Genomic DNA, 17,511 nt, shown 5'->3' with positions numbered 1-17,511 from the left:
AGGACTGGTAGCAAAGCATTTTCATTAACTTTTAACATAATTCCATTGTACTATCGTTTTACTGTAGCCCAGCTTTAAACTTATCAGAACTGACATGCATTTTCAGATAAACATCTCTATTTTTGTATTTTTACTTTATTTTTGCAACTCAAAGGTTCCTTCAAAGTTATTTCTTTTGCAGTCCTTGTCAGAAAATTTACATCAACTTGTATTTATCCATTCATTAAATTTTGCCCATGACTTTGGAATTTCAACAGTGGTTTTAAATCTGTCAGGGGTTATCTGTGCTAGCTGTGCTTTCTTCAAATTAACTTTGAAACCCCTGTTTATGTTACTTGTTTACAACATTATCATCTAATATGCAAACAATCATTTTTCACTGGAAATTGGCATTTGGCTCTGATGCTGAGTGACTACATTTTTCTAAAATTACTCTTTTGCCCAAACATCAGTAAATATAGAAATTACACATTTTTACTCAGAACACGTCTCTGTTACTTTTACAGCTTATACCAGAGTCATGGCAGGGGCCAGCATGAGATAAAATTTTTTCATTGTAGTCAAATGCAATCTTATCTTCTAAAGCAAAACATAAGCTTGTAAGTTTTTTCCTAAATTCTACAGCCAATGTTTGTCCCCTCACAGTCTTTGCATCAACCGAGAATTCTGTTCAGTATATTATTTAGAGTTGCAACAACTATAGAGGGACTGGAACAGATGGGAACTTTATCAACACAAATTGTAGTGCACACCTCTCAAATCCAAGTCTACTTCTAAAACCTATAAGTGTGCCCACGTACACCCTACCACACACAAAAAGTAACTTAACGTTATTGGTGTACTTCAAACTATGTCACCAGTTTACCAAAACAAATTCACACAAAGTCTGGTGTCTGGTGAGTGAGTCTCTATATCACTCTCCCTTCTCTCACCCCTTCCGCCACAGACAGTCCCTAATCAGAAATAATTTTTAAAATCTTCCTACCTTGTTTTGTTGATTGATCAGGGATATCACCGAAGAATGATTGCTAGCATTCTCCACCATTAACTGTAGGGGAATTTACAGTTAACCCCAAGGAGCAGATAGGATGAACAAGACCAGGAGTCAGAGATGCAGTCTAATGAAGAAAAATTACAGAAGAAAATAGTTTGCAGTTTCATCAGCAGAAGCCAGCTTCAATACTCGTGATGGAGTTCGTAGTGTTCGTATGTTTGAGACACCAGCAATTATACTCTAACAGAGGTCACTAATTACAAAAATACATAGATAAACTTGAAAAAACTCGAAGCATATATTCTAGTGATTATTTTGGTGACAAGTGATCAGAGGTCAGACGTGATAGGTCTCTCCAGAGACGTATATCTGTCACCTTGGACATCAGTGACGGCAAATGACGGTTTCACCCTGGGGCTGTCTCAGCATTTAGCTGCAAAGACATACACTCTCACACATATGCAGAGAACACTTATCTGTACTTCAAGGTTGCCGGGCTCTGCCCTGAATCTTATCAAATATGGTTCACTACACACACACAAAGAGAGCAGCTTTTTAGAGAGTAAAAAGGCAGACTAAAGCTATATTCAACTTATTTTCTAACATAGATAAATGTTCTAATCACACATTGGTCACGTAGATGGGGAGGTCCGATGACCTCTGTGACATGGCAATCATGACCCTGAGAGGAAAAGACAGAACTCAGCATGTAAAAGCTTACTGTTATACATTCCAACTCCTCAACTACAAGGAAGAAAGATATTCAGATACATACATTTTATGTCTAACTACTAATATATAATAACTAATAACTTCATTCAATATTAATAACTTTGATAAAAGGGGTCATATGATGCTGCTAAAAAGAACATTATTTTGTGTATTTGGTGTAATGAAACCAAATACAACGCCCCGCCTTCTGAAACGCATCGATTTTTACAAAGCTCATCGCTCTGAAAAGCGAGGTGTGTTGTGATTGGCTAGCTATCCAGTGCATTGTGATTGGCCGAATGCCTCAAGGGTGTGATGGAAATGTTACGCCCCTTGACATATTGTGATGCCTTGTCCGTCCGGAGCAATGAGACATAAACATAAAACACATTATAAACATGATATAAACATAATTTCTAGTCGTGTCTTCTTTTGGAAGGCAAAAACAAAGTAGTTTCGCTTTCTCAACGAAACAGCATCACACACCGTGGCCTTGAGGGAGCAGAGGCCAGATCCACAGTGCAAAGTTAATGTATTTTCTCAGCGACCAGCCCCAGGCATGACGAAGCGGATATCATCCTCTTTTGTACGGCCAAACAAATTAATTTCGCTTTCACAGTGAAACACACAATGCCTATATGACAACAATACTACAAACCCGATTCCAAAAAAGTTGGGACACTTTACAAATTGTGAATAAAAACAGAATGCAATGATGTGGAAGTTTCAAATTTCAATATTTTATTCAGAATATAAAATAGATGACATATCAAATGTTTAAACTGAGAAAATTTATCATTTTAAGGGAAAAATAAGTTGATTTTAAATTTCATGGCATCAACACACCTCAAAAAAGTTGGGACAAGGCCATGTTTACCACTGTGTGGCATCCCCTCTTCTTTTTATAACAGTCTGCAAACGTCTGGGGACTGAGGAGACAAGTTGCTCAAGTTTAGGAATAGGAATGTTGTCCCATTCTTGTCTAATACAGGCTTCTACTAGCTCAACTGTCTTAGGTCTTCTTTGTCACATCTTCCTCTTTATGATGCGCCAAATGTTTTCTATGGGTGAAAGATCTGGACTGCAGGCTGGCCATTTCAGTACCTTCTTCTACGCAGCCTTGATGTTGTAATTGATACAGTATGTGGTCTGGCATTGTGGTGTTGGAAAATGCAAGGTCTTCCCTGAAAGAGACGACGTCTGGATGGGAGCATATGTTGTTCTAGAACTTGGATATACCTTTCAGAATTGATAGTCCCTTTCCAGATGTGTAAGCTGCACATGCCACACGCACTCATGCAACCCCATACCATCAGAGATGCAGGCTTCTGAACTGAGTGCTGATAACAACTTGGGTTGTCCTTGTCCTCTTTAGTCTGGATGACATGGTATCCCAGATTTCCAAAAGGAACTTCAAATTTTGATTTGTCTGACCACAGAACAGTTTTCCACTTTGCCACAGTCCATTTTAATTGAGCCTTGTCCCAGAGAAAACGCCTGCACTTCTGGATCATGTTTAGATGTGGCATCTTTTTTGACCTATAGAGTTTTAGCCGGCAACGGTGAATGGCACGGTGGATTGTGTTCACCGACAATGTATTCTGGAAGTATTTCTGAGCCCATGTTGTGATTTCCATTACAGTAGCATTCCTGTATGTGATGAAGTGCCGTCTAACGGCCCGAAGATCACAGGCATTCAGTATGGTTTTCCGGCCTTGACCTTTACGCACAGAGATTGTTCTAGATTTTCTGAATCTTTGGATGATATTATGCACTGCAGATGGTGATAACTTCAAACTCTTTGCAATTTTTCTCTGAGAAACTCATTTCTGATATTGCTTCACTATTTTTCGCCGCAGCATTGGGGGAATTGGTGATCCTCTGCCCATCTTGACTTCTGAGAGACACTGCCACTCTGAGAGGCTCTTTTTATACCCAATCATGTTGCCAATTGACCTAATAAGTTGCATATTGGTCCTTCAGCTGTTCCTTATATGTACATTTAACTTTTCCAGCCTCTTATTGCTACCTGTCCCAACTTTTTTGGAATGTGTAGCTCTCATGAAATCCAAAATGAGCCAATATTTGGCATGACATTTTAAAATGTCTCACTTTCAACATTTGATATGTTATCTATATTCTATTGTGAATAAAATATAAGTTTATGAGATTTGTAAATTATTCCATTCCCTTTTTACTCACAATTTGTACAGTGTCCCAACTTTTTTGGAATCGGGTTTGTACAACGAGAATAAAAGGTACCCCTTCTTTCTTTGCGTGAACATCTGGGCGGCGTTATGCAAATCTTCCCACATACTGACGTAGAGATGTGGGGGCGTGAAAGGAAAATTTGAAATCCCATCATATGACCCCTTTAATAATTATTCAAGAAGTAACAAATCTTAGTAAGTAAAGTAAGTAAACAAAACATATATTATGAAGGTTGCGATATCTCCAGAATTCCACTCCTTCAGGGGTTACAGCAGCCAAACAAAATCTAATATTTGTATGGTCCACGCACTTGGCCCAAGGAAGGTATACAGTGGTGGCTGAAGGTTTCTTGTGTGTTTGTTCTTTTCAGCTTGCAAAGTTATTAAATTTAAGTTAAATTGTAATCTGACTCCATTTTATTATGACCTCGAATTTAGATTGAAAGGGAAATTAGTTGTTTGTCTGTCTCTAATTATTATTATTATTATTCTGACATTTGATTATTCTAGTTAACTCTTTACTTTATATTTACTCATTCATTAGGAATCTATGTTGCTCAGGGTGTATCATGCTGGCCAATGTACGTGTACCCCAAGATCACAAACTCTCAGAACTATTCAACTTAGAGTGTAAAATGCTGGTGTCCTTTTACCGCTCTACCATAGAGAGTGTGTTAGTGTACTGCATTTCAGTGTGGTACTCCAGCTGCACTGCAGCAGACAAAAAAGGCCTACAAAGAATAATCAACACAGCCCAAACAATCACTGGCTGTTCACTACCCCCCCGGAAAGCATTGCTCACTCCCATTATCTCTCAAGGGCCAAAAACATCATCAAGGACACATCCCATCCAGGACACCACCTGTTCTGCCCTCAGGCAGGTGGTATAGGTCCTTAAGAGGAAAAAGCACTCGCTTACAGAACAGTTTCTTCCCAGTTGCTATCAGGACTTTAAACTCATAAATGCACTAATGCCAAATACTATTCCAACCACGTTATTCTTTTAACTACAGTCACTTTTTTCAGTTAAATCTCTTCTGTCTATACTGCTGCTATACAACATGCAATATATAATATATACAGTGTTGTAGAATATGCAGTATGTCAATCTGCAATACCACTGTCTGTACGCTTTATTTATCAAAACTTCAAAAAAATGCACTAAATAATGTCACCTGAAATTACCATATCTGGGTACTAAATGTGAAAAACTATATCTGCAGTAAGGTGCAATAATACATGTGCAATAATATACACTATATGTTAATTGTGCAATACTATATCTAGTCACTAAATCTCTACAGGTACTCATTCCATTTAAATTGTACCTTTGTATAGACATACTGTGCATATCAATGTGAAGGGCAACGTGCAATACTATAAATGGTCACTTTACTCAGATGTGAATATCATGACGCAGTCACTTGTTGTATTTATTTGTAAAATTGTACTGTACAGTCTTATAGTCTAATTTATTGTCTGTGGTTATATGTTTGTTTTTCTAACACCAGTCAGGAGCAGTGCTCCTAATTTCGTTGTATGCAGAAAAATACAATGACAATAAAGGCGTTCAATTCAATTCAATTCACTTTTCACTTTAACCTGAGATTTAGTATGTACTAAACCTAGACGCAGATTTGCGGTGTATGTTACACCTTTACTTAATCTACTTGAGAAAATAATTTCAGAGTAGGTCAGAATAAAATCAAATGTAACAATTTATTATCAATCAGGTAAATATGTATTATGCCAGTTACATAGCCAATTCAAAGATATCAAATCAATACAAGACATCAAATTCTCAAAGATGAATCTAAGAGTAAAATATGCATAACTGACCTTAGAAAATACATAGTATGGAGTGCAGAGACACACACCACCCTACGGGCCTTTTTGGCTACAGAATCACCCCGACCCTTTTGCTGCAATCCTTGAAATACACAACCAAGATAAGGTCCCAAATTCCCAGACCTGGGTGGTTTACACCTCAGTGGCAACGGAAGGTAATTTCCATGGAATTACACACCCTCTACATTAATCAAAATATCTCTTGACTCTTATAATGGTCATAATCTTACAAAGGACGCCTAAAGATAATACAAAGGTATTATCTTTTAGTGTGCTTTTGTAAGATTATGACCATTGTACCACTCGCCCTGCGACTATTAAATTGATACCAAACACGACTGGTAATATTACTTGCATTCAAGTAGAAAATTATACTATTGACCAATATGAATGAACCAAGTGGCAAGAGGATGGGTAAGGGGAAGGAAGGGGATGAAAAGGAACTGATGCATATGTGAGAGAGGCGTTTCCTGCACCTCCACTCTGTGGGGTGTCTCGAAGATGCCTGTGTATGTTTGTATCGTCTGTTTCTCAGGTATCGGAGTTTCTTTCATCCTTACATATTAAAAAGCCAAGAGTCAAGAGTCCAACTAAAGTAAACAAAACACTGACCACCATAATGGTGACTATTTCCTTCACTGATTCTGCCTGTTACAGTTAGTTGTCTTCACTAATGGTAAGTCATCACTCAATTAATCACTTAATTATCTAATTAACTGCAACACTGCTTCAGTGTTACTTTTAATACTCTTGAGTGTGGACTCAAACTCAGAGGAGAGCTCTTATTACTATATTATAAGTTGGTACAATTGCTTTCTTAAAACAAAACAATGCTCTCTCAGAAAAGAGCACTGCTGGTACTTCTCTTCACTGGTCCTTTCTCACAGGCAGATCCTTCAAGGTTGGAGCAGAGGGGTGTCTATCACATAGGCTAACCACTGGGGGGTCTCAGGGAGTGCAAAAATGCTTATGGGAAAAAGTTCTGAGTGCTTGCTTACTGGCTCAATTTGAAATTCCAAATCTCTAAGAAAAACCCAAATATTTAATTTAGCCATTTAGTGATTATGAATAAATAAATTCAAAACGTTCTACAACCACAGAATGTCCTGTGCATTCAAATCAAATGTGATTAATTTTGTTTATTTTTTTTAACAAAATCCCTAAAACCATATAAACAGACTAATTCAAACAACTGGATAAAAAATGAGGTACACTAAACTCTTTCTTAAAAACCTTCAATCTGTTGTTTTCAAAAAAACAAAAAACAAACAAACAAAAAAACAGCAACAACAAATAAATAGCTCTGGTGCATCAATGAAAAGTAAAGTTGATTTTGTGACAGTTCAATTTTTTTTAGTTATTTTTAAAAGTAGCTGATCTGACTGTAGCTGAAGACACTGATCAAGAATGTAAAAAACAAACAAAAATAAACTATTTAAAAAAGACTTTCAACAAAACTACATGGCAACTGCAATAATCTGTGTACAGTAAACTATTTTATGCATGTACTACAGTCTATCATTTCACTTCATTCATTCTGTTACATTCATTACACAGTAAGTACAGTACTGGCGTGAAACCACTAATGGTCATTGTTGAAAATGGCAATAAAAAATAAAAATGATGAAGGCTCTGTTAAATCTTTTAAAATAAAGGTTCAACGTGTACTAGTTCCTTTAGTCTCTATAACCACAATCACATTTGAGGCAATGGCTGCCAATAGCCAGTTGGCATTATTTGAACATCATTCAACTATTTCAACATAAAGACACCTCAATGTCCACATCTAGATGTACATCATCTAGAAGAAGGTATTTAACAGTCCTTGGCATATATTTACCTTCATGCAATTCCTTTGACACTAAATGAATTCAAGTCCCTCATACTTCACGTCGCCAATCTTAGTTTCAGAAAGCAGGATTCGGCCATCCAGGGTGAACACCACAATGTAAGTGGCAATTTCCCTGCATCCTCCTCAGACTTTAGAGCAACAATAATCTGATCATCTGTGTCGGGGACAAACTTAAAGGATGAAAAGCCATGCGTAGGGTTCAGGGGCCCAACGTTTCTCACTTTAATGTCCTGGAAGTCTGGCGAGCAGCTGAGCATTAGATTGGTGCCCCGTCGCTCATCTGCTGTCTCATCGTATCGATCGCTGCTAGCACGTCGTGGCAGGAAGAACCAGCGTTGTAATGTGTCACTCCAAGCTGCAGACTCGTGTATGAGGTACCCTGAGATGACAATAGAAAGGAAATGAACAGAGACTGGAAATTAAGCATTCATTCTTAGCTACGGAATGGAACTTGAGTGTTAACACTACAAGAGCTCTTGACATAAAAGTTCTTGTAATACCAATGCCACTTTTAAAATACAAATGCACACTGCATGTAAGTGAAAGGCTGCTGCTTACCGGGTGGGCTGATGCCTGCAGCGCTGCGGAGAGCGCTATACTTAGGAACCCAGTTCTGGTGCTGTACATCTCCATGGAATCCCACAACTTTTACCCACTCAGGATTGTCATTCAGCACTTCTCCGTTGGTGGTGGTCCACTCCTTCCCCAAACCCCCCACATACAGGTGCTCATCCTTTACTGCAAGCCACTCGGCCTTAAACCCTAGAGAATGTCAGAAAAACAAAATCAGATATCATGTTTGAATTGATTGCTTTGTATTTCATCATTATACATTTATTTTAATAGTTTCTGACTGTTACCGTGTAGTCAGCCCATGTTGAAATGCGAAATTAAATTATTTCGAATGTAAAATGAGGTCCTTAAAACTTAAAGTCCTTAAAATGTGTTTTTCAGGGCTGAAAATTAAAGGGGGCTGAATGTACCCTAAAGTGACACCTTTGTACCTTCTTTACCCCTAAAGGGTGCATAGTACATACTACCTTAAGGTTACATACTATTACTCTAAGCTTCTAATATGCACCCTTTAGGGATAAAGAAAGTACAAAGTTGCCCATCTGGGGGAACTGCCCCAGTGACAAACTTTTGTACCCCTAAAGGTACAAAGTGTGCATTTTGTGCACACATTTGGCCCTCTAGCGGCTGAAGCTTAAAACTACAAGTTGTCAGTTAACAACAGCTCTGTGTAGTAATAGCTGCTCTATGTGAAATCACGCACCTGATGGAATTTACCACTGATTAGAGAACCAGCTTTACTGACGAGATGCGTATTAATTATCGACCGATATTTATCATGCATTGTTATCAAGCATTGTTTTGGTAATTACAGCAGTTGTGCTTCGGCTCCGTTATTCTGCAAAGATTAATCTAATGGTATGAGGTGCACTGCATTGCTCACGGTTACAGGTGATCGCCATATCAGTGTGAAGGTCACTAATAACATCAAAACTCTCCCAACATGAGCTAATGAGCAGGTAGATCATATACTGCTGTTGGTTTGACTTGCTGAAAAAAAAAGTTGCTGCAAAAGTTGGCAATCTTGACATTAGACATAATGATTACTATTTATATCAACTAATGGAGGAGAATATAACTTGGTATGGCTATTTATAGGCAAATAGACCAAAACAGTAACTGGTTAAGAGATTGGTATTACTGGCATATGATCCTTTCCATTCTCTTGCAAACTCTTTTTGGCTTTAAGTTACTTCCACTGCTTATAGATGTAGCCTGACCTTCATTCCTTTCTATACACAGATATGACGTAAACACACACAGACAAGAGATGAAAGTATGCAGTTTTCTTGGAAAGCTGTCCCAATGACTCAAACTATAAATAATTTTTACAGGTTAATCACAGTGATTTAGAGTAAGGCAAAACACCGTTTGGAAAATGGTTTTATGTTGTACTTGCTCAAAATTTAAATTTATTATGTTGTATTAAGTATTCAGTTCCCTTATCACTTGACCCTCAAGTCTTGATGAAATCTTTGAGAGGTACTGGTACTGGCACCATTTGTGGCCATTGGGGCAGTTGTGGCATAATGGTTAGAGAGTCGGATTTGTAATCCGAAGGTTACAGTTTTGATTCTCAATACTGGCAGGAAATATAGGTGGAGGGGTGAACAGCGCTCTCTTCCACCCTCAGTACCCATGACTGGAGTGTCCTTGAGCAAAGCATCTTATTGCTCTCTGGGCACTGTAGCAAAAATGGCTGCCCAGTGCTCCAGGTGTGCACTCATGGTGTATGCGTTCAATACTCACTGCTCCTAACGTGTGTGTGCACTTACTTGGAGGGGTTAAATTCTGAGGGTTATGGGTTACTATACTTGGCCTACACATCACTTTAAAAACATTTGGGCTTTTTTTATTTTGGTGCAAAAAGGGTACTTTAGCAAAACTAACCTTTTGAAACTGAGCCATCCCCATCTGGCAGTATGACCCAGGGAACTGCCTTAAGTCCATCTATATTATATACAACACCCGTACGATCATCCACGCTGTACAGTTTGCCATTAAACACCACTAATTCGGAGAGCTCCATGCCCCGACCCTTCTCTGCCAGGTGACTTTCCAAGATCACCCTGTCCTGATCCCATTCGACTGCCACTGTATCCCCACTCTCCGACACCAGGAGGTGACCCTTCAGCATGTAGCTGAACCAGGTCAGCTTCTTGTCACTGAGTGAGTTCGTGTCCAGGTCCGCGATGACCCCTATTCGGTAGCGTGTGCCCTGCGCCGTGCGCTCTGGTGGACTGAGGGGGTATGTGTCATTGTAGCGGCCCTCTGTTCTCACCTCCTGATGGTTTAACCTCAAACCATATTTGCCTCTGGGTTGGGGGTGAAAGGCCAAAAACTGCATGTAGATGAGGAGGGCAAGGGTTAGTGCTGACGCTACCACCACAATGGCTTTCCATTTGATGCGGAAGCGGGGGTCTGTGGTGTTGGTCATAGAAGCCAGCATTGGGAGCCCTCCAACAGAGATGCGTAGAGAGTTCATAGGCTCATTTTGCTTAAGACGTGCATAGCCTGGAGAAACAGGCATTAGGGAGGGACAGCAGCCACACCTACGCAGGGAACAGAAACATATTTAGGTCAACCTGACACATTTACAAACATCCCACCTCTCCCAGACATCCCAGGAGCCTTCTGCATTCTGATAGAAGCTCCTTGATGGCCGCATATTACATGCAATATCCCGGAAATCGAGCAAGTGGGAAGCCCTGTTCCCAACTTGTATTTGACCACTTAAGTTTGTTTTTTATCGAGATACTATATTTTATTTCATTACACTCTACAAATGATTCACTGGAGTGCCGAGAGTGGTGCATGATCATCACTTATGAGCAAGCAGGAGGGGAAGTGAATAAACTCTACTCTTTCCCTATCAGTCAATGTTATCATCAGCACAACCTGCTTATCCTGATCACAACCTTTTTTATTCTTATGAGAGATACTGAATCCACCCAAACAGGTACTGTAACAGGGCCAGTTAAAAACCAAAATTAAGCACTGTGAATACAACCAACAGTGAGTTGGCGACCCCCAGTGTTAAATTAACTTCATGTGTTGATGCCTGATTACACATCCAAATGAACTTCTCCATTCTGGCTACACTCAATGTGCCTTAGTTGAAAAGAAAGAAAGAAAAAAAAATAAAATAAAAAAAACTCATGATATACCAATATAACAATCTTGCTTTTACAAGTCTCAATTGTGTTATTTCTGTGCACTAGAAACACCAAATGGAACTGCAATAACGTTCTTCAAATCTGGAACAGTTTTCCAATCTACTATTGGTCAGACAAACCAATAGCTCCACCCCAAACTCACAACACTGGCTGAGCTAAAGTGTTGGGCTGATTTTGATGTGCAAACAAATTCAGAGCAATGATCTGATAACCCCAGTGTTGATTCTCTTTAGGGATATCAACTTAACAAATTACCTGGCTTTGCATGCTAACCTGGAGTAGGAGAATTATTTTTTTAATGTCAAACCACTTTTAACCCTTTTTTCATAGGGGACAAACCCATTTAGGGACCTTGTTTATCATTTACTTTACAGTCAATCATTCAATGATATAAACAGGTGCAAAGGTTACAAATTTCCAGACATCGATTTTCATTTCTCCAGCATGACCTCTACGTTTATGAACAACAAATATAATCAAGTAGATTATCCAATAACCAATTCTTTTACACTTTAATGATTAAAAAAACCCTTCAAATTAGATGCTTTCATCACTAACAACAATTACAAGCAAGTGTTAGAACACTCTTGTGCTACAAAAGACATGATTTAGTTAGACCCAAGACACCAAACACTTACCAGCTTCTCCAGCTAAGACAGGATATACTGATGCCACAGCAACACTTTGTGTAGGAAATGAGTAATGTTGACGTGGAGGTAAGGAGTGGCTTTGTGAAAGGACGGAAGACACACAGGGTGAAAACAGGTACGGCTGGATATTACAGCTATGAAGTGACACAAGTTAACCCGTTTAAAATGTTTAGCAAAATTCTCACATTTAAAGGGGTCATGTAATGTTTTCCTTTCTCTTTGGAGTGTTACAAGCTCTTAGTGCATAAAGAAGATCTGTAAAGTTGCAAAGACTAAAGTCTCAAATCCAAAGAGATATTCTTTATAAAAAAAGTTAAGAGTCAACCACTCCTACCTAAAACAACTCATTCTAGCACATCCCCACATGTCTACGTCACGATGTGGGAAGATTTGCATAACGCCACCCAAATGTTCACACAAAGAAAGAAGACGTATCTTTTATGCTCGCTGTTGCCACCGCCGCCATGTTGTGGAGACGCTGTGTGTTTTGTTGTGAAAGCGAAACTACTTTGTTTTGCCTTCCAAAAGAGGACACAACTAGAAATCAGTGGTTAAGTTGTATTTACAATACTGTTCCCGAACAGTTCAACCCAAATATTCAGATGTGTGCAGCATATTTTATGGAGGACGAGGACTGTTTCCTGGAACAGTAGCCTACAATGCTGTTTCTTTAAAGTGGTGCAATTTCAACTTTGCAATGACAGTCTGGCGCTTCTGACTTACAGCCTGTAAGTATGTTTACATATTTAAAGAATTTGCCACTGATGATTCAAACACGAGTTTTAAGCAGTGTAGAGTAGTTCTTGTTGTTTGTCATTTCTCCGATCACAAATGCAGACATGGGTTTTATATTTATGCGACGCAATGCACAACGCGTAAAAAGATAGAATAAGTCATTATAATCATTAATTATGTCCCCACTGGATGCAAGAAATGCCTTGTTTGTAATGGGTTTTATAGTTTTTGTCTTGTCGCGCTGGGACACATGGCATCACAGTATGGTAAGGGGCATAACATTTCCGTTTAACGCTCGAGGAATTTGGTTGTAATGGGTTTTATGGTTGGCTGGCCAATCAGAGCACACCTCGCTTTTCAGATCGATGAGCTTTTTAAAAATCAATGTTCAGCGTTTCAGAAAGGCGGGGCATAGAGGAGCAACAATAATGTACAGTACGCGGAAAATAATGTGTTTTTTTAACCTTAAAATGCATAAACACATTGCATTACACCAAATACACAAAATAATGTTCTTTTTAGCAACGTCACATGACCCCTTTAAATCATTGTTAGCAGCAGCCCTGGTCTTGTTTACAAGAATGTAATGCTCATTACTCCAACTTTTAGACTCTGTATGTACTGAACCACAACATGCCCTAAGGGACTATACCAGTGGAATTTAGTTGGTTAATAATTTTGTTTATCTGAAATGTAAATATTTAACACAGCTGAAAGCCTAAAAAAATGCCATCTCTGAATCTACATGGACAAAAGAAAGGCTGTAAATCATATGGATAATTGTTAAATGGTATAATATTATGGCATCCCTTAAACACTTAAGCCCTATTCGCACAGGATTAGTATTATCTGGGGACCTTGTGTGATTTAGAAAATCCCCCCCTCCACATCTGAATTTCGTGTGGCACTTTCGCACGGGATAAGTGAAGCCTGTGATTTTACTCAAATTTACTGACTTATCTCCCGGATATGAATGTTCCTTATGGCATGCTGCTATATGTCAACCATCTCCATCTTATCATTCTTTTTGTTTTCGCTCTTCTTTCATTCAGCTTTCTCTATCTGCAAATTGTGTATAGGTGTATTGGTGTATAGCGACAGGTACAGTTCTAAACCCTTTTAAGTGGGCTTCAGCCCCCTATCTCTTGTCTCAGCCCCCTAAAACTATGTGAACGATCAGGCCAGTGCTGCTTCCTCAGTTTTAAGGCTTTTCAGTTTAAACATATAAGTGATGTTAAGCTATTCAAGCGCAAGACAGCACGAAAGAGATCTCACGCTGTCATAGATCATTTCTGCGTGCACACACACCTAAAGCGCACACACAATTAATCCATCTGAATGGAGTACTTTTTCACGTTTTGAGCAAATTGGCACAACATTTTATGTCTTAAGTAAACGTAAATTGTCAAGAAAATATCAGATGTGCATTAATATAACGGACCTGTGCATTTCTTATAAGGCTATGTTAATAATGTTAATCAAACAATCAAAGAAAAAGAGAGAATTTACTCGATGCTCTTAACTAACTGTAGCTTTAATGGATATTTGTGTATATTTACTTAATACAATTTAGGAAATTTGTTTCTTTGTATCTAATGGTCTGTCTGAAGGCTCAGTCAGAAATCCAAGAACTGCCAAAAAACTATCAAAACACACCAACGCAGACTCCATTCTTCACGAAAGATGGATAAAAAGGTGCACAGGAAACAAAAACCTTGAAGAAATGATATACGTCCCTGGTAAATCCAGGCAAATCACAGAGATGCCGATTTCTCATGGGACTAATATAATCACCTCTCATAAGGACATCTGTGTTCAGCGAAATATGGTAGGTCATTTGCGGGGGAATTTTTACTTTGCAAATTACAGACATGGCCGATTCGCACAGGAATAAGATCACAGACGACCAGGTAATACAGGTAATACTAATCCCGTTCGAATAGGGCTTTAGACAGGCTTCAAACTGGATGTACCCATTTACAGCAGAGCCTGTGTTCAGCTGCTTATAACCTTCATGCTGAATAAAACTAAAGGATTATCTAACTAACGACTTATCCAATCCCATCATGGTCAGAAGGTTCTTGTTTTCCCCCTCCAAATCAGGGCCTTAAGGCAAAACAGAGCTTTGTTTTGATCAGTTTTAAGGCTTCTCAAGGACATTTCACAAAAAAAAAAAAAAAAAAAAAAAAAAAAAAATACTCAACTAGTCACTTTGTCCCTCAAATTTCCCTCAGGTTTGGGCTTTAAGCAGTGTAATTCATACTACATTTAAACTGTGGAGCTGGTGTAAATTATGATAGTGTTGCACAAGTTTTTAGTAAAGAACAGGTCTATCAATGTTTTTTTTCTGGTTTAGGAGTTGCTTTGTGGCATTTCCACAGGCACTGAAAACTAGATGGGGAACTGGAACCACAAGCACTTCATCTTGGCTAGTTTACAGCAGGAGTGAAATGGACTATTGGTGCCATCTTTGGCACATCAATCTTCATTTTCAACAATTCCATATTCATGATATGTTGGAATTTTATTTTGGAATTACACCCTGCATGAACAGATTTTGATCTAAATATTTTCAATGGCAACTGAAATGGGAAAAATCTACAAATGCAGAGAGGGCAAATGAAAATGACATTAAAATTTGAATTGCTACTTCACTGTACTCTCCATGTATGGCAAAATGCCGCAGCTACACCAACACTGGAACTGAGGAAATGGCTTTAAAGGTATTACATTACATTTTGATTGACGTGATATGAATTTCCAAACTACATTTTCACTTAATGGTCAATGTGTAATCAGGAAGAGTATAAACTGTATTTATGCTCAGTATTTTTCTTTTTTCTTTTAATGCATCACATTAGACTTTCGCGGTTTTGAAAAACATCAGTTGCCCTTTTGTAAATTCACTTGTGTGAAAACTTTGAAATTACTGTGTAAAGCTTATATAGTGCAACAAATTCACCAATAAACTACACATTACTACTTTTCCTTTAATAATGGGCTACGCATTGATAAAAATTATTATTATTATTATATTTTTTTTTTTTTTTTTTTTTACACACACATTACAAGTAATTTAGGGCATTTGTAAATCTTTGTAAATGTTTAGATATTTATTATGAATAATAGGATTTTATATGATTGTTTGTTGTTTATTTGTATTGCATTATGTTTCCGGTTATTTGATCACTTGAACAACTGTTAACTGTCAATATGATGTGGCCTCTGTTCGTAAATATCGATATATTTATTTAACAAGCAAATCAAGTCTTAGTCAATTAACTCATATATGCACCATTTATGGATTCAATATTAAGCAATTCTATAGGGCAGCTGAACTAACTTGCAAAATCTTTCATCACGTGATGTAAACATTCACTGCTGGACCAATCAGAGAGCTTCCTACCTATTCAATCATAGATGTGTTACACAAAGATATTAAACACGTTGTTACAATGTTACTTATATTTCTAATATTACAGTAGGCTATATTTCACAAGAGTTCATCTCCAACTGACATCAACATCGCACATATCCTGTTATGAAAAGATCGCACACAAACAAACGGGTATAAAACGGTATTTTCGGTGAAGGTATTTCCCTCAGTGAGTTTCTGCATGAACCCAGTGATGGTTGTTTTTAGTGGAGTATTGTATTTACTGTAGGTTTTTTTAAAAGGGTAATGTTGTTTCGGTAGTGTTGAAGACAAAGCTGAGAATTGTTAGGTATTGTTGATCACGGATCCATTCAGGCAGCTCTGCACATCCTTCACTTCCGCAGGCGGGGACGTGATCGAAGCAGGGCGCGCAGAACCAGCGCTTTCCGCTCGCACTTGCGTGCATTTTTGAGCTACGACTGCAACAGTGTTGCCACGTCCGCGGTCTTGGTCTACTAGCACTGTTGCCGCGGGTTTAAGCGACCCCAATAACGTGATATTTAGCACCTTAAATGCGAATTTTAACAGGGGAACCCAACCAAAAACGTGTATTTTACCCCACCGGAATGCGATTTTTTTACCGGGGGATCCCCCTCGAAACGTGACAGGCCTAGTTTTGAGTAGCGATTGGGCGGGTTTTGTTGCAAAAACCTGGCAACCCTGGGCAGCAATGAAAACATTTCATTGTACAGCATGTTTTAAACAAGATAGCGGACCAAAACCATAACCAATGGAGAGCATGGCTATTATAATAGTGCCAGCAACATTGCAAACCAGCCAACACTTGGTTCTAACTATCTAAACTTAAAATATAGTATAGTAGTTACCTAGAGCAATTTCAGTTTGTGATATATGCATATTAGCATAAATCTATAGTCTTTGATGTAAAGCTTTAAAGTAAAGCACAAAAATAATGCATGTTACATTTTTTGTAATTTTTAGAGCCATGCAATACGTTGTACGTTCGTAACATTTGCACAATATCCCACAGACTCTGTGAGATATTATCTGACCAATACTAAGCACAATAAATAGTTGACTCGCAATATTACACAGACATTATAATGTCAATTATATTATCCAGGTATATCAGCACCAGTGGCCTATATTACTGATAAAAAATAAATAAATAGATAAAATAAAAACCTAAGTACTATAAGCTTAGCGGTGTTACAATCATGGTGTAACATTAACAAATCTAGTGTAGAATAATTCACCCCAAAAATTAAAAACCCTGGAACATTCACTGGCTTTTGTTGAATTATACAGATTCAAACATACAGAAAATAACATAAATTTATCTTTGTGTTTGTGAGTGTATGTGTT

General features: G+C 38.2%; 1 protein-coding gene across 1 annotated transcript; it reads right to left on the bottom strand.

Moving 5' to 3' along the window:
- Positions 1-5,412: 5,412 nt before the first annotated feature.
- Positions 5,413-12,269, bottom strand: LOC109109047 (soluble calcium-activated nucleotidase 1-like). The gene is made up of 4 exons (XM_019122160.2): positions 12,003-12,269; positions 10,079-10,740; positions 8,174-8,377; positions 5,413-7,994 (listed from the first exon to the last, which is right to left on the bottom strand). Exons 2-4 carry the CDS (start codon positions 10,716-10,718, stop codon positions 7,651-7,653), a joined length of 1,188 nt encoding a protein of 395 aa, XP_018977705.2. The 5' UTR covers positions 10,719-10,740; positions 12,003-12,269; the 3' UTR covers positions 5,413-7,650.
- Positions 12,270-17,511: the final 5,242 nt, after the last annotated feature.

Source organism: Cyprinus carpio, chromosome B3, assembly GCF_018340385.1.
Source record: "Cyprinus carpio isolate SPL01 chromosome B3, ASM1834038v1, whole genome shotgun sequence".
NCBI classification, from domain to species: domain Eukaryota; kingdom Metazoa; phylum Chordata; class Actinopteri; order Cypriniformes; family Cyprinidae; genus Cyprinus; species Cyprinus carpio.
The sequence above is the reverse complement of the archived record's forward strand: the minus strand, read 5'-3'. Positions and strand labels throughout refer to the sequence as shown.

Excerpts from the sequence above, each read along its gene's own strand:
- LOC109109047 (XM_019122160.2), bottom strand. The coding sequence starts at position 10,718 with ATGCCTGTTTCTCCAGGCTATGCACGTCTTAAGCAAAATGAGCCTATG. Across the intron at positions 8,378-10,078 it reads GGATGGCTCAGTTTCAAAAG|GGTTTAAGGCCGAGTGGCTT; the intron begins GTTAGTTTTGCT and ends GACATTCTCTAG. Across the intron at positions 7,995-8,173 it reads TGCAGGCATCAGCCCACCCG|GGTACCTCATACACGAGTCT; the intron begins GTAAGCAGCAGC and ends TTGTCATCTCAG.